This window comes from Ostrea edulis, chromosome 3, assembly GCF_947568905.1.
Source record: "Ostrea edulis chromosome 3, xbOstEdul1.1, whole genome shotgun sequence".
Classification (NCBI taxonomy): domain Eukaryota; kingdom Metazoa; phylum Mollusca; class Bivalvia; order Ostreida; family Ostreidae; genus Ostrea; species Ostrea edulis.
Genome location: NC_079166.1, coordinates 51,629,047 through 51,647,992, shown reverse-complemented (window position 1 = coordinate 51,647,992; position 18,946 = coordinate 51,629,047). Strand labels below are relative to the sequence as shown.

At 36.2% G+C, this 18,946-nt stretch overlaps 1 protein-coding gene across 6 annotated transcripts in view; it reads right to left on the bottom strand.

The window, feature by feature from the left end:
• The window catches only part of LOC125675656 (glutamate [NMDA] receptor subunit 1-like), a 186,675-nt gene that overhangs the window by 22,590 nt on the left and 145,139 nt on the right, over positions 1-18,946 (bottom strand). For 3 of the 6 annotated variants that reach the window (XM_048913438.2, XM_056158088.1, XM_048913436.2), the window contains one exon: positions 17,830-17,975. In XM_048913438.2, the coding sequence (XP_048769395.1) occupies positions 17,830-17,975 (146 nt within the window). Of the gene's footprint in view, positions 1-944; positions 3,098-17,829; positions 17,976-18,946 lie in introns of those variants that run through there. The other 3 variants (XM_056158089.1, XM_056158090.1, XR_008800963.1) reach the window with 2 other exon arrangements.

The window sequence follows — 18,946 nt, the reverse complement described above, 5'->3', positions numbered from 1 at the left end:
TGTCAGGAAGCATTCATGTAAATTTCAGTTTTTCTGACCGAGTGGTTCTTGAAAAGAAAATTTTTATATGACCCCACCCTATTTTTGTGATTATCTCCCCTTTGAAGGGGGCATGGCCCTTCATTTGAACAAATTTGAATCCCCTTCACTCAAGGATGCCTTGTGCCAAGTTTGGTTGAAATTTGTCCAGTGGTTCTGGAGAAGATGAAAATGTGAGAAGTTTATGTCAATGACGCTGACAGACATTACGGACAACAAATATTCATCATAAAAAGCTCACTTGGTTCATATTCAAAGATTTTCCCTACATATTTGCAAGTAAAACTTGGATCCCTATTGCGGCCCCAACTTACCCCTGAGGGACATAATTTCTACTAACTTGAATCTGCACAATGTCAGGACGTTTTCATGTCAAATTTGAACTATTTCAGGAAGCTTTCATGCAGATGTAAACTTCTTTGGCCCAATGGTTCTTGAGGAGATTTTTTTCTATATATTAGTATGTAAAACTTTGATTCACTATTGTGACCCCATTCTACCCCTGGGGGCCATGATTTTCACAAACTTGAATGTGCACTGTCAGGAAGCTTTCATGTAAATTTGTACTGGTTCTAGAGAAGAAGATTTTTAAAGATTTCCCCATATATTTGTATGTAAAACTTTGATCCCCCATCCTACCCCCAATGCAACACGAGTCCCATGAACTTTTTTGATAATCATATTGTGTCATTACTACAACCTAACCTCAACACGACAACAACTTAATGTAGATAGGACATGTTGGAGTGATTAATAATTATTGTGATGGAATATAGTTGTTGTTTGCTGATGATTTGTTAATAATAACAAACAATGCTACTTTCCATTCTGATTAAAAATGGCTACCGGAGGACTTCGTAAAACATAGACTGCTTTTTAAAAAAAGATAAATAACAAAAACCTCATACTTGGAATTCAATTTAATCATCCCTATAAATGAACAGGACTCATGGCATATGTCTATATTTTCCATCGATGTCCAACCTTTAAAACATTCATTTGACTTTGAGTTTCTTTAAGAATTATAAAAGAAAAATATGGATAGAAACGGTTGTTGAAATTGGTCGTTCATGTAAGCGTTTGTATGATTCTGAGTGCAAGTTTAAGAAAAGCGAATTGTGCATCACCATATAAAATGGATACGATCATGGTTTGTAAATCACTACTCGCTAAGATTTTCAAGTGTCCACTATTTTTACTCGCTATTTTTCAAATGCACTCACATTTTGCAAGTATTTCTCACTAATTTCGAGCCCTGACAGGCGATCAGAAAAGCTCACTTGAGCTTTCAGCTCAGGTGAGATAAAAAAGACTTGAATCTCCTCTACCTACAGATGCTTGCATGTTAACATGACTAATCATGGTCCTGTTGTTCTTGAGAAGATTTCCATATATCCATATGTAAAACTTTAATTCCCTATGGTGGTCAAACCCTACTCCTGGAGGCCGTGATTCCAACAAACTTTAATCTACTTTAATCAGGAAGCTTTATTGTAAATTTTAACTTTACTGCATGTCAAAAAAGCTATACAACAAATATCAAAGATATAGACCCTTTAAACTACTCGAACTGCGATGACAAAGGTAGTCTTATTCTTAACACAATTACATGTAGCCATGGCGTTTCCCTTCGATGCACTTCCAGTCAAATTAATTGTCTGACATGTATACAAATAAAAAAAATGGACTAACATGACCTTGCTGTTTTGGGAGAACGTCAAGGTGACATAGATCTTAGTTTGAAATACAACGTCTTGCCATAAGAAATCTATATATTCAAAATATGAAAGATCTACATTAAATAGTTCAGGAAATATTTGAATAGGTCAGATTTTTTTAAAAGTAGGTCATACTCCAAAGTCAAAGATCATGGTATGAAATGGAAGGTCGACTTGCAATTAGAAATATATATATACAAAATATGAAAGATCTACCTTAAATTATTCAGGAGATGGACCCACATTGTCCAGAATGTTATCCTAAATCAGAAAATGAAAGTATTTCACAAAACAGTCCACTGAGTTGTAGATCGAAGAACAAAAGTTCATGAGAATCCGTTCAAACTGTAAATGCTCAATCTGCACATATCAATCTGAATGGGCTTCAAATCACCACCAAAATGAGGTTGTGCTTTTCATTATCAGGATATTTGTATCGTAGCATCAAAGAGCAATTTTCTGTACTCATGCATATATCTATATCTGAGACTTTGAAAAACATATTCAAAGATGTTTTACAATTTATAAAGGCTAGAAAATATTTTCGTTTTTACATTACCAAAGGAACTTTTTCTTTCTCTCTCAGTTTGACAGGTTTGTGCGACGACAGGTCTTATCACAACTATCCTGGTCCGTTTATTTATCCAAATGTCAATGGGTTTTTTCTGCATAGATTTTGACAAACCAAAACCATGGAAATATAAATAAACACAGAAACCATCTTAGAAGGACAAGTTTTAATCTCAGAGCAGTAAAAATTTGAAAAGCCAAGTCAAGAGAAGTGGGAAGTGACCATGGAAAATATTTAAGAAACTCTTATAGATCATGATTGTGACCTCTGTGGGTTCAAGAGTGGAGAATTTATATACATGTAGGCCTTCAGTTCTCATTGTTACTAGTTTTGTGAAACGTAAATAAGGCCTATGTTTTTAATAAGTGCCAGTGGAATATCATGATCAACATGGATCCTGATTACCTATATATTCAATACTATGGTTAAAATGTTGCCATGAACTTCAAGATAATTTGTGATTTCTAAAGTATAAATGTTATCTATAATAAATTACTTAGTATAATTGACTCTGCACTACATAATTATTTCAACAAATTTCATATTCATATTTTTCTATATAAAGTTTTCCTGTGTCTTCCTTCTTTCAGATTCCTTGATGAAAATTGTTGCAGCTGTGGTCTATTGGTTCAATAATTTCCAAGTCCCCATGAACATGACTTAAACCATGTCCACATTCTGGTCACAGTCTCTTTGTTTCCTCTGCCCTTTCCTCTCTGTCTTTCATTAGTTTGATATATTGCCATGTTTCTCTCAACAGTTTTCTTTTCTAAAAATAAAATTTCACTATAAAGAATGATTGCAGATGATCTCAAGTCATGACTTGACAAGTCAATATTTCTGAGAACAAAATACAGTGAACTATGCATGTCAGGGTTCGAAATTAACTTTTTCAAGCACTATAGTTCGTACGGACTAGCGACTATTGATGTTCATTAATCCGCAAAGCATTTCACTTGTCCGTCCAGTATATCAATGACATAAAAAATTATCCCAGAAATTCATTTTATTCAATAGTATTTAATCCAACAAAACACTTCAGTTGCAAACAATTCCGTTTCTGACACCTACAGTAGAAAAAGACAACCATACTTTATTTTGCTTTCATGATCTTCAGAAGTATACAGTAATTAACCTCTGAGTTATTCACATAACCCCTTTTATAAATGTCCATGAGTGCATTCAAGATTACCATTCCTGTCATTCTTGTGCTCATGCAGTTCTTAGAGTCACAGGAGTTCGAAATTTTATCAATAAAATTCACTTGATTGACAAAGCCATGAGTTATTCATTATGAACTCCTGTGTTAGAGTTGCGAATGATGAGAACACATGCGCACAAATGTGTTCTTCGACCACACTACCTACAAAGGTGGTGTGAGTTCTTGCACCTCGAACCCGTTTTCGTGATGCATATTCGGCGGTCAGGATTGGCAGGAATTTGTAATTGTTCAAAGAACGGGGGTCTTGAACGCACTCCATGTGTTTCGAAGATCAGCATGTCTTTGTCACACAAATACTTCACCATGCAGTTAATCGAGCATAAGTTCAAACATCTAAGAGACTCAGACAAAGCTAAAATCTTAACAAATTCAAGATTGATTTTCACTAGTCTGCATGTACAGACTAGTGCTGAAGAGAGTTTACTTGTACGACATGATTTTTACTAGTCTCCGATTTTACGGACACGAGGTAATTTTGAACCCTGCATGTTAAAAAATCAATGAATTAATTCAAAATGTAGAACAAATGAGGAAATTTCTGACTGTTGATATCTAGCAATATGTACAGCAAAGTCATTTTGATTGGACCCTTTATAAAGTTTGCAATAACTGAAAGGCAGTCTGAGCACTAACAAAGTACAGAAAACATAAAGTAATACCTTGTTGATGTTAATGTTAGTCATCTTCTTCATTACCATGCTCATGAAAGCAGCATCAAAGCACCACAAACCATGCTGATGTTACAAGACACAATGATGTTCTCACACTGCTCACATATTGTATAAGCTCGGGTGTCCCAATAATTGCACAGGCAAGATGCTCAAGGGATTAAATTCCGAGTTCAAGAGTTGTTGGGCTGCTCACTCAAGAAGTTCAGACAATCTTAATCTTCTCAAACCATAGTTAAGTTGATGTTGGATTGCTCATGTCACAAACCTTGGTGTTGCTGGGGTGTACTAAAGCCTTGATGTGTTTTTAATTGTTGTCATGTTGTAGGTTTTCAGTCTAGTTCATGTAATAATTAAGTGCAAACTACCATTGTATACCAATAAAATATCATGGGCACTTGATCTCCTCTACACTTATGACACTGAAATACTGACCGACCTAAGCAAACTCCATTGATGGCGATTATGTCACGCCATGCAGAGATTTCATGCTATATTGATAAAACATTTGCAGTCACTATCAACTCGCCTGAACATGCACAATTGGGTAAGGGGTTGTCTACATAGGATTTCTTGGTCTGGTGGAGCTAAGGTCCAATCTATGGACTTTTCACAAATTAAATCTAAAGATCTTTAAGTACCCATAAGTGATACCAGAATATGGCTCAAAATTCTTTTTATCAGAAAAATTCATGTAATTAAAGATGTATGCTCCAGACCTGATATTTGTGCAAACTAGAGGCCCACTGGCCTTATCTGTCACCTGGGTATTATAGTTATATGTATCAAGAGTCTCAAGGGCTATGGAATCTTCAAAACATTTCTGTTCTCCATATATCTAAGCTAAATTCTAATATTTATAGCAACAGCATAAAACAAGACGTGTTCTTAAAACTTATATATATTCTGGTATATTCATTTCTGCTTTTCCTAAATATGCATTTAGTTTTTATATTGTATATGCAAACTTAAAGAAGTCTTTTAAATGATTAAGACAATAATCACTATAATAATTTTGACCCCACCCAGAAACCCTTAATTACCCCATGGAATTATGAAATTCATAATTTTGGTAAAAGACAACCTACTCCTTCTAAATATCTATTTTGATTCATTTTAGTATCAATACCATTAAATAACATGTTTTTAGATTATTATTTTTACTCATATACAGTATGTTTACCAAGTTTGGCCCTGCCCTGACGTTTGAACCTCTATCCCAGAGATCATGAAATTTACAATTTTGGTAGAGGCCTTCCTTCTGTACATGACTATATGCATTTAGTTTTTCTTACAGATGTGTGGTTGTACAGAAGAAGATTTTTGAAAATTGGTCAATTTTTCGCATTTTTTAAAACCTGCCTCTGAGGTACTGCAGGAGTTCTGAAATTTACAATAGGGGATTTTCGAGTTCTTCCATGTCCATGTTTATTCTGCATTTAGTCACTACTGTGGAACCCCGTTATTACGTTTTTCATTTTGTCACAATAAAATAACGTAATACCGGGGGCAACGTAATAAACATTGCCAGTGAAATCCGTTAAAAATATAACTTGGAAATTGTACAGCTTCCGTTGATACTCTGTGAAGGGATGTGTGTGTGAATATATCTTTACTGTTTCTTTGTTTAAAAGACTATGATACTTTGTTTTATTTACATCTTATCTTAAATACATTAAGGATCTTTTGATAAACGTTGCTTTTCTGCATTCATTTGGATCGCCATTTTGTTCAACTTTAACATAATCAAAATTATTTGATGCATATCAAATAGTCCACAATTAATTAAGATTGGCTAATACAGTTCGTACCGTTTACGAAATAAACCTGGTTCAAACTATCTCGCCGCATAGACAATTCTGCCTAACGGGGAATTTAAGTTAACTTTTCATTCTGCTCAAACCTTAGATTGAACAACGCAGTATTAAGTCTTCCCCGGAAGACATGTGTTGCCTGCTAGTTCATTCTATATGTAATATATCACGTATAATGTTGAAAAAGTAAATTATTCAAATGGTTTTTGTCAGTTTAATACTCCTTTTAAAGGTTTTGAGAATTAGTAAACATTCTTTAACGATAACTTAATTGAAAATGAAAGATGAGACATTATTATGCAATGGAATTTGTGGGAGAATCTGTTTGAAATTAAGACATTTATTAAATGTAGACTGAATGAAAACATATGTTTGAAAATATGTATCAACCTGTTACTGTGCTCTTCAAGACAATGGTAATAACCATAAGTAATTATCTGTTGGGTTTACTGCTTAGTCTTGTTGTCTTTTTATATATCCAATTTACTGTTTCTCAGGAAAAATCATAATTAGTGCTGTTCTGAAATCACATATACTGTCCTTCAGTATGGGAATTACAAATACTGTCCTTTTGTACATAAAAATACTGTCCTTCAGTTAATCATAAAATAAAATCTTCAGCAAAAAATTTTGTTGCTGTAAAAAATTCTAAGTCCCGGCAAACAGGAAGTTGATAAGCGACAGATTCGAAAATGTCTTACACAATACAGTTGGCCACACTGATGCTCTGTGCCAAATATCAGGGAGTTGCCCCATGTGGTTCTTGAGAAAAGTGTGACAGAAATTTTGTTGCTGTAAAAAATTCTAAGTCCCGGCAAACAGGAAGTTGATAAGCGACAGATTCGAAAATGTCTTACACAATACAGTTGGCCACACTGATGCTCTGTGCCAAATATCAGGGAGTTGCCCCATGTGGTTCTTGAGAAAAGTGTGACAGAAATTTTGTTGCTGTAAAAAATTCTAAGTCCCGGCAAACAGGAAGTTGATAAGCGACAGATTCGAAAATGTCTTACACAATACAGTTGGCCACACTGATGCTCTGTGCCAAATATCAGGGAGTTGCCCCATGTGGTTCTTGAGAAAACTGTGACAAATTTTTTGTGACGACGACGACGACGGATAGTGATCCCTATATGTCGCCACTGCGTGTAACGCAGGCGACACAATAATCATCATTGCCATCGAGTTAATTTATTAACATCGTACAATCGTATACGCAGCCAAACAATCCTTTACCAGTGTAGCGACAGGATGAAGCCAAAAAGGGACAGATAGAAGCATTACTAATTGATTTGTTTTTTCCATGGTGAAGATAACGAACTGTGACCAATATCTTAATTCCTACAAGCAATACAATAAAATGTCTCTTCCAAGAATGAAATCGTCACCACTGTCGGCGATGGGTTGCCAAACTTTGGCCTGCACTCGGCATTTTTTCGGTCGCTTAACCGGGAGCCTCAACGATTTTTATCGTGCCACCTGCTGTGACTCGGACCCTCGGTTTAATTTGGTGGACTGTTACAACCAGCAATGGGTGCTGTGGACCTTTCTAACCCGGATCCCCACGGGACTAGAGTCCGAGACTAGGAGGGCATGCCAGCCAAGGCAGTGAAGCATGGCAACGTTATGGTCACCCCCCCCCTTTGAATTCAGCCGGTGATAGAGGTTTAAGCCCGGGCGAACGCTACTCTCCTTTCTCAAGGTCAACCTAAAAAGAATCGTCACCACTGTTGGCGATGGGTTTCCAAACTTTGGCCTGTGCTCGGCGCTTTCCGGGGAGCGATTTTTATCGTGCCACCACCCACGCCTGCTGTGATTCGGACCCTCGGTTTAATTTGGTGGCCGCTTACAACAAACAAGGGGTGCTGCGGACCTTTCTTACCCGGATCTTCACGGGACTGGAGCTCAAGACAAGGACGGCATGCCAGCCAGGCAGTGAAGCACGACAACGCTGGTCCTCCCCCCTCCCTGAAGGCAGGAGGTACCTATTCAGTCGGCGATAGACGTCTAATGCCATACGAACGCTACTATCCCTTCTCAAGGTCGACCTGGTGAGTCGCTGCATTTATTTGATATTTCTTATTAATATTCACTTAGTTCAAATACTACCTGCAGTTCTGCCTTCGTAAAGCACTTGTACAACACAGCCCGTAAGGCGATACAAATACTCAGACTTAGTTTCTGTATACATCTTCTGGCAGCCACCATATGTAAATTCATATCCTGGTCATGTCCTACACCACATAATATACCTAGCATCGCCGGTGCTCTATTAGTATGTATCCCAATGGCAAACCTATGACACAATTTTGATTGTATCTATTTGACCAAAATGCCATTCATGATTCAAGGTACTTGGTTAATGTAGGTTTCATGACCTTTCAATAGCCATGGCTAGAGAGTCGGCCAAGCAAAGGGCAGCAGATAGTCAGATCATGCTACAAATTCCAATGCATGTTTACTCTTAATTCGTCCCATTCTGTAATTAGTCCGTTATGTCACGTTGCTTTGTATTCATTCATTTATACATGTCATACACATGTGTACCTGGATAACGTTCAGGTATACCTGATTGTGCCAAAATGTCGGCACAGCATAGACCAGGGGCTCGGACCTCAACCTACCACGAGGTTCAATTTGCAATGTGGCCAACCACTACATTATCTCGTCAGGTTTACTTGCTAGGCATTATTGGGCCCAAAAGTTTCAAGGTAATGGACAATTCCGAAGATGGCCAAGGTCACAAGGGCAAATATCTTGGTACCAGTAGAAAGAGCTTGTCAAAAAAAAATGCTCATGTACAATATGAAAGCTCTAATATTTACCATTTAGAAGTTATGACCAATGTAAAAAAAAAATCAAAAGTAGGTCAAATGTCAAGGTCAAAAGGTTCAATACCAACGGAAAGGTCTTGTAACAAGGAATACTTAATATGTGAAATATCAAAGCTCTATCACTTATTGTTCAAAAGTTATTAGCAAATAAAGAAAATAGACAATGATTTATGTTCGTTTTGTGTAAAAGAAAGGGAATCAATAGAGCATGTTTTGTATGACTGTGAAAATGTTGTTTTATTTTTCAAGAATGTGCAGTCATGGTTTAGGGATTTTTTTTCAGTAAATATTGTTGTTGATAAAAAAACCTTTTTGCTGGGTAGCTCAGAAAATGAAATGATCAATTTGATTAATTATTATTTAAAGTACTTTGTGTATTGTTGCAAATGTAGAGGCAATCCGCCTTTGTTAAATAACTTTATTACCACTTGGACAAATGTGTACAAAGTAGAAAGGCAGTTAGCATGCAAAAATGATTATGTAGATGTTTTTGAGAAGAAATGGAATACATTTCAAAAATTAAAAGATTTATAGATTTTAGATCATCCCGAATATATAATATGTAATTGTATATATTAATTAGCCTATGTATATCATCGGAAGTTATTATCAATGTCATAACAGTACATTTGTTATACATTTAAAACCTTCAGTTTGTGACAACCTATTAGATTAATATTATTTTGTATAGTGTACATATGATAAGCCAGAGTAATTTCATTCCTTTCTAATTCTCTTCCTTTTTTCCTATCTTTGAATGAATGCCTATTAGAGTGGATGTGTGAGTAAATGGTAGATAAAATACCCTGTACCCCCTAGTCAGGTGGGTTTGTAAGGGCATGATGTTAAAACCCTGACTGTCATAATGTGAATAAATGTTGTATGAACCTTTAAAAAAAAAAAAAAAAAAAAAAGTAACTAGCAAGGTTAAAGTTTTCAAAAAAGTAGGTCAAACTCCAAAGTCAAGGTCACAGGGTCAAAAATGTTGTTACCCACGGAAAGGTCTTGTCACAAGGAATACTCGTGTGAAATATCAAAGCTCTATCACTTACTGTTCAAAAGTTATTAGCAAGGTTAAAGTTTCGTACAGAATGACAGACAGGACAAAAACAATATGCCCCCCGATCTTCGATCTCGGGGGCATAAAAAGAAAAAAAATATCAGATTAGTTGTGGGGGACATTATTCCAATATCTGTGGCGGACTGGGGAGTGCGTTGGGGTAGTTGATCACTAATTCTGCACCAAAACCGGCTCTCCTCCCACCTACTACTAAAGCAGGGGGCAGGTATTTCACGTGTACCCTCCAGATGACTACTAAAGTAGGTCAAGGGTCAGTGGATATTCATAGAAAATACTAATTTCTTGCACAAGTTGCTAAAGTTTAATTTGTGGGGCTCTCAGCTAGTTCAAAGCTGGGGCCACATCCACCTCCTACTCAGGGAGGGGATGCTACAGGCTGATGCATGTTGCGACAACTGTAAAATGGTCTACAGCTTGCTCCGCACTTGCTAATTAAACCAGGTAGCACACAGGAGACAGGTGAGATGCGCAGAGATCTCTACCTCCCTTAGAACGTGGGGACCCGTTCAGGTTCGGGCACCTATGTCCACATAGGGCCCCCTGTATTGCCCCTACTTTGGTAGTCAAACTGGCACACTGGCCGACTCCCCAGTTCCCCACAAAATTTTTGCATGCGACCCTTTCCACCATATATGTAAATTTGCATCCTGTTTCTGATTACAATTAATAACAAGAGATGTTTGTAAAACACATATGCCCCCCATGGTGCAAAATTAAAAAGGATTATACACACACATCATTTAATTGAGAGTAGTATCATCAATTCAAAATATTGAGCAGACAATATCTTCCTATGTCAAGAGTGGATTGACCATGTGACCTAAAAATCAATAGGGGTCATCAACTCCTGAAGATGTACCAGTGTACCAAGTTTGATGTCTGTCAAGCAAAGGGTTCTCAAGATATTGAACGGACACTATATTCCTATGTCCAATTTGACCCTTGACTTTTGACCATGTGACCTTAAAATAATTAGTAGTCATCTTCTCCTGAAGATGTACCAGTGTACCAAGTTTGATGTCTGTCAAGCAAAGGGTTCTCAAGATATTGAGCGGACAGTATATTCCTATGTACAGTTTAACCCTTGACCTTTGACCACGCAACCTCAAAATCAATAGGTGTCATCTTCTCCTGAAGATGTACCAGTGTACCAAGTTTAATGTCTGTCAAGCAAAGGGTTCTCAAGATATGGAGCAGACAGTATATTCCAATGTCCAGTTTGACCCTTGACCTTTGACCATGTGATCTGAAAATCAATAGGGGTCGTCTTCTCCTGAAGACGTACCAGTGTACCACGTTTGATGTCTGTCAAGCAAAGGATTCTCAACATATTGAACGGACAGTATATTCCTATGTCCAGTTTGACCCTTGACCTTTAAACATGTGACCTCAAAATAAATAGGGGTAATTTTCTCCTGAAGATGTACCAGTGTACCAAGTTTGATGTCTGTCAAGCGAAGGGTTCTCAAAATATTAAACGGACAGTATATTCCTGTTTAGTGTGACCCTTGACCTTTGACCATGTGACCTCAAAATCAATAGTGGTCGTCTTCTCCTGAAGTCGTATCAGTGTACCAAGTTTGATGTCTGTCAAGAAAAGGGTTCTCAAGATACTGAGCAGACAGTATATTCCCATGTCAAGTTTGACCCTTGACCTTTGACCATGTGACCTCAAAATCAATAGGGGTCATCTTCTCTTGAAGATGTACCAGTGTGCCAAGTTTGATGTCTGTCAAGCAAAGGGTTCTCGAGATATTTGACGGACAGTATATTCCTATGTCCAGTTTGACCCTTGACCTTTGACCATGTGACCCCAATATCAATGGGGGTCATCTTCTTCTGAAGATGTACTGGCGTACCAAGTTTGATGTCTGTCAAGCAAAGGGTTCTCTAGACATTGAATGGTCAGTATATTCCTATGCCCAGTTTGACCCTTGACCTTTGACGATATGACCTCAAAATCATTAGGGGTCATCTACTCCTTAGGATGTACCAGTGTGCCAAGTTTGATGTCTTTCAAGCAAAGGGTTCTCAAGATATTGAGCGGACATTATATTCCTATGTCCAGAGTAGATTGACCCTTGACCTTTGACCTTTTGACCTGAAAAACAATAGGGATCCTCTTCTACTCATAACTAACCCACATATGAAATATCATTATCATCAAGTGAATGGTTCTCAAGATATTGAGCGAACAACACATGGTCTACAGACCGACCGACAGGTGCAAAACAATATGCCCCCTCTTTTTCAAAGGGGGGCATAAATATTAAACTTGTATCACTCTTGTTAATCCAGCTGCTAAGCAGCCTTTGAGGGATTACAGGGCAACCAGTTAAGCTTCGACACACCTACTGGTCTATTCAGATATTAGGTTAAGGTCACTATTCAATTCAGGCAGTAGGTCAAATGTCTTGTGGCTGGTTGTGCTGTAAATTAAGTTTAATTTAGCACAATATTTCCTCTAAGTAAAAACATACCCTAGGTCAGGTCATGGTCATGAACCCAATTCTTTTATTAATGCGTTCATGTAAATTTCTCTCAATAACTCGTTCCGATTTGTATTCAACATTCATATAAAAAAATAACAAAACATCGTTTTCATTAAGTTCTCTTATTACACAACACAATAAAAAAAAATTCCACTCAAAAAACAACAAAAGTATAGACACAAAACGCACATGATACCCAACACTTACACACTTTTTTCACCAACGATAAACACAGAGAACAATTTAAGCGCAATCCACATTTAAACAAGAGATGTTTGTAAAACACATATGCCCCCCATGGTGCAAAATTGAAAAGGGTTATACATGTACACACACATCATTTAATTGAGAGTAGTATCATCAATTCAAAATATTGAGCAGACAATATCTTCCTATGTCAAGAGTGGATTGACCATGTGACCTCAAAATCATTAGTAGTCATCTTCTCCTGAAGATGTACCAGTGTACCAAGTTTGATGTCCGTCAACCAAAGGGTTGTCAAGATATTGAGCGGACAGTATATTCCTATGTCCAGTTTGACCCTTGACCTTTGACCACGTGACCTCAAAATCAATAGAGGTCATCTCCTGAAGATGTACCAGTGTACCAAGTTTGATGTCTGTCAAGCAAAGGGTTCTAAAGATATTGAGCGGACAGTATATTCCTATGTCCAGTTCGACCATTGACCTTTGACTATGTGACATCGAAATCAATAGGTGTCATCTTCTTTGATGATGTACCAGTCTGTCATGCTTGATGTCTGTCAAGCAAAGGGTTCTCAAGATATTGAACAGACAGTATATTCCTATGTCCAGTTTGACCCTTGACCTTTGACCATGTGACCTCAAAATCAATAGGGGTCATCTTTTTCTAAAGATATACCAGTGTACCAAGTTTGATGTCTGTCAAGCAAAGGATTCTCGAGACATTGAGTGGTCAATATATTCCTATGTCCAGTTTGACCCTTGACCTTTGACTATGTGACCTCAAAATCAATAGGGGTCATCTACTCCTTAAGAAGTCTGATGTCTGTCAAGCAAAGTTCTCAAGATATTGAGCGGACAGTATATTCCTATGTCCATAGTAGATTGACCCTTGACCTTTAACCTTTTGACCTGAAAAACAATAGGGGTCCTCTTCTTTTCATAACCAACCCACATATGAAATATCATTACAATCAAGTGAGTGGTTCTCAAGATATTGAGCAGACAACATGTGGTCTACCGACCGACCGACAGGTGCAAACCAATATGCCCCTCTTCTTTGAAGGGGGGCATAAATATAATGATGCACAAAGATTTCATTTATAACACTAAATGATGGCACTAAAACCACGTGCACATCAAGGGATTTAAGAACGTTCACCGAGGCAATTGCCGTGCACGAATCGGCCGATAACACTGGACAGTTATCGAGGAGATTTACGAACACCCATGCTGCATGTCCAAACAAGGGATATTTTTTAATTGAACACTTCCTTTAGTCACCTTTGTCCAAGCAGTTACCCAAGCTGTTTTAACATTGCTATGATAAATTTTGTCCTTCATGTTTGGTACCAAAGCTGTCCGTAAAGTTTTAATAGCGAAGGTAATCGCACGATGCTGAACACGCATGTGTTTGAGAAATTATTATTTCTTTGATTATCAAAATATGAAAAATGAAGTAAATTTCATAGAGTACAATTTCTAAATAAACATTATTTAATTGTTTATCACTGGCTTTGATACAGGGTATTCACCTGTATTGATGTCTCTAGATCTATCAAAGCATGATCAGTCCAGCGTCTCTAATCCCCAAACAGACCAGGAAATTTACTTAGTGACTGCCTCAGGCAGTCAAGGTGTGAATGACTTATTATTTTGAGAATCACTATTGAATAATTAGGGGTTTATTACATTTTTGTCGGAATTTTTACAACATAATACCGAGTCCCTGCATCTTGGGACAACGTAATAACGAGGTCTATTTCATATAGGTTTGTTAAGAAATGGTTTTGTGCTTTGACATTCCAACGTAATATGCGGACTAACGTATTAAAGGGGGAACGTTATAACGGGGTTCCACTGTATTACGTCATATTTTTTTTAGGTATGGCCATTTCTGGTTTATTGCAATTAACACTAAGTCTTGTGTAAGTGTATATAGCCTATTAAAATGGACGTTGATTCTATGCAAGTTAATAATCGAACTGAAGAAATTTTTGTTACAGATAAGTGTTGCTTGTTCCTTTTACCGTAAAAGTAACATACAAAGGCTTAGTTATGTACGCTTGTGATTGGTATAAATTTGGAAATTCTTTCCAAAAATGTTGGTGTAGATACATAAAAAAATTGATCTCAAGCTCTTGAAAATCAATCGCCGATCGGTAAAGAAAAATGACTGAATTGTCAGAAATCAGCAATAACAAGAGGCCCATGGGCCACATCGTTCACCTGAGTCTGGCTCATATTTAAATATTTTTTCCTATGTATTCACATTTAAAACTTTGATCCCCTATTGTGGCCCCAACCTGACTCTGGGGACCATGATTTTTTTACAAAATTGCATCTGCACTATGTCAGGAAGCTTTCATGTAAACTTTTCTGGCTTAGTGTTTTTTCAGAAGATTTTTAAAGATTTTCCCTATATATTTGTATGTAAAATTTTATCCCTTACTGGAAGCTTTCGTGCATCTTACCCCTGGGGACCATGATTTTTACAAACTTGAATCTGCACTATGTCAGGAAGCTTTCGTGCAAATGTAATCTTTGGCCCAATGGTTCTTAAGGAGAAAATCTTTAAAAGATTTTTTTCTATTTATTAGTTAGGTAAAACTTTGATCCCCTATTGTAGTCCCATCCTAGCCCCAGGGGTCATGATTTTCACAAACACAGTTTGGTTCTACAATCTGTTTCGTTTCGGCAGATTTCGTTTCTCATTTTACATGTACCCTTTGTATATCTATAGAACAAAATATGTTCAAATCAACTATGCATTTAGTTTTTCTTACAGATGTGCAGTTGTAGAGAAGGGGATTTTATAAATTTAGTCAAGACATTAATTTTAAAGTTTTAATTGGCATTAAATCTAATCATTAAAATCGGACATGTTGACCAACATGAAAGTAAACAATAATATTCCATTGATTAAAGGTAATTTTGAAGAAAAAAAATATAAAACATCAAATAATATGTCCTAGAATTTGTGTTTTCACCCAATTTTTAATATGAAATATCCAAATATAAAAAAGCAAATTTATTTTTCCAATGCTCTGCAAGAAAATTAAATGAGAAATAAAAGCTTCCCTATGAATTAATAGGATTTCATTTTTTCTGGTTCCTATTTAAATATGAACTCTAATCCCGAAAAAACTTATGTTTGATTCATGATAAGAGATATAAATCAAATATCTAATGAATTTAGTTTTTCTTAAAAATATCTGTCAGCAAAATTTTGGGTTACGTTACATAACATTACATTTACTAACTGCAAAACCGATGTCACATGTTTAACTTTGACCTTGTGAATTACGTAGCTCCTTTCAGTGCACATTGTGACAGAATTTACAGTCCTCTCATTGGATGTGCAGAGATGAGTGCACAATGCAGATTGTCTGTCAAGGTGTTACATTATTATCAATAAGTTACGTTCAGTGTGATTTAACAATATTTTAACTCATATTTGAAAGAGAATGTTCATTTGAATTGAAACGAACTCCATTAGAATTAAACATCTAATATTGAAAGAAAATCAACTATTGAAAATATCATGGAGGAATATACTGGCAAAAACAAATTAAAAATGACAAACATGAATATAAAAGTATCATAACTATTGCAGACAAAGAAATATCTGTACATAGTTTTGAAAAAGAGGTATTAATACATTTATTCTTAAATGTCTGCATCCATATACAATTAGCATTACAAAAGAAAAAAATAATTTATCTTCTATACCAACTAAATGAAAACGAAAATTGATAATACAACTTATTTATTCTTATTTAGATTTGCCTGTCAAAAAAAATCCATCAGTTATGTTACATGAATTTTTTTAATGGCCATAAAATTATTCACTTAAAGTAGGGGTCTAGTAGCGTGACGTCATGTCCGGATCGAACTCCGGTATTGGTTCACGTACTATTATTATCAAATGTATTTTTATATTTACCTGGATGTTTTTTAAAATTTAGTAAAAGGAATACAATAACACTCAATTTGAGTAGACTATGGCTCCAATATTCTTTCCATTTTTTTTCCATCTAATTCACACATAAAACCAGAGGTACATATTTGTTTAATTGATATACAGGGGTATTGCATGTTAAAATTATCTGTAAATAAAAAAAAAAAATCATGATATGCAATAATGCACTTGTGGAATTAAATAAAACAATTCTGCACTTGCTATATATTTGTTATGTTGTTATATATTTGTTATCTTCTATTATGTGAAAATCATCTTCAAAATGGCTATTTTGGCCAAAAAATGTAAATATAAATTGAGATGCTGTGAAAATATTATGCTGAGAAAGGGCAGATTTTTTAAATGTATTTTAACAAGCATTCACATGTGAACATAATATGTGAGTTTGAATGAAAAATCACAAGTCAAATTTTCAAAATATTCATATTAGTGGTGTTGCAGTGCCGTATTTTTGACTGCCGAGGGCCTGTATTGGGTTCAATTTTGTACCACCATTATTAAAAAACATGAAACTGTGTTAAAATTTCACTTTTAATTATTTAGTTAGACATATTTATGTCATATTTGAGGAAAAAAATTGCAGCATCATACCTCAAACAAAATTTTATGGACATATTCTAGGACTTCTTCAATGAATTATGATATTTCCGTTTGACAAGTGGGGGTACACGTAATAAAAATACCATAATTTACTCATTATACTGACAACCCCCCATTTTTTTGTTTTTATCATACCCTCAAATGAACAATCTAAGTATTTAAACTCAAATTTTTGAGAAATCACAAGTAGGTCCTGGACTAGGGACCTACCTTAAATGTTTTTATTTTAATCAAATCTTGCCATTCACACTAAAATTCATCAAAAATGTTAAACTTTACATATCCTTGATTTGTCCTGTAAAATGAGCCAAAGAGGGAATAAAGAGCAAGATTAATTTGTAGAATCAAAATATTCATTAGGTGTAATTTGTTGTTTGAGTTGTAAATATCAGGACACATCATACACTCATGGAATCCATGGAAAATTGAATCGACCTCATTCTACTGATTCGACTTTTTTGATATTTTCTTCTACAATGACTTATTGTCCCTACCTCTCATTCTCAATTTTTAGAATTAGTTTTGTGTTAAACATAAGATACCTGTATCATGGATTTCCAATAAGGAAACAAACGAATAGCAAAATACCGATGACATTGCCTTACTTCAATGTTACCCCTCCAGCGGTCTGCAGCGTTCCGCGCCAGCTCCAATTCCTTATCCTTCAGTCCTCTGTGTCTCTTGTATGCAATCTCAATCACAATCAAAATAATGCCAACAATGATGCCCCCAGCAACCATCAGAAAAACACCTACAAATCACATTATCAGACAATAACAAGAGGCCCACAGATCTTATCGGTCACCTGTGCATTAGTTAAAATTATCATTAGCCCTGTATTACAGACCCTGAAGCATATTAAACACTTGCATGGAACAGTACGAAACGATTCTTACCCAGAACAGTGAACAGTTTGCATAAAACGCTGAACACTTAGCACAGAACGGTGAATAGTTTGCATGAAACACTGAATGGTCTGTTCTGTTTTGGGCCCGAACTCTGTGATACCATAACTATAGAAAGGGCTCTAACTCTGACCCAGATAAAAAATTAACCACTCGCTTCAAATACCTAAATCAAAGGCCTGAAGGGCCACAATGGAATCGTACCTCGAAAGCAGATTATAAAAGATAAACAAGAGGCCGGTGGGGCACATCGCTCACCTGAGTCACCTTGGCCCATATTTAAAGATTTTCCCTATATCTTCGCATGTAAAACTTTGATCCCTATTGTGGCCTCAACCCACCCCAGGGGCCATGATTTTTACACACTTGAATCTGCACTATGTCAAGAAGCTTTCATGAAAATGTAAACTTCTATGGCCCAATGGTTCTTGAGAAGACTTTCTCTATAAATTTGTATGTAAAACTTTGATCCCCTATTGTGGCCCCATCCTATCCCCATGTGGGAGGGGGGGGGGGGGGGCATGATTTTAACAAATTTAAATCTGCACTATGTCAGGAAGCTTTAATTTAAATGTAAACTTCTATGGCCCAGTGATTCTTCAAAAAGATTTTTAATGATTTTCCTTATATATTTGAATGTAAAACTTTGATCCCCTATTGTGGCCCCATCCTACCCCTGGGGGCCATGATTTTAACAAACTTGAATCTGCACTATGTCAGGAAATTTTCATGTAAAGAACAAGGTACGATTGTGTATATAAAAAGGCCCAAAAAATTTCTCTGTTTTAAATGTGTCTTGAATTAAGCTTGATCCGTG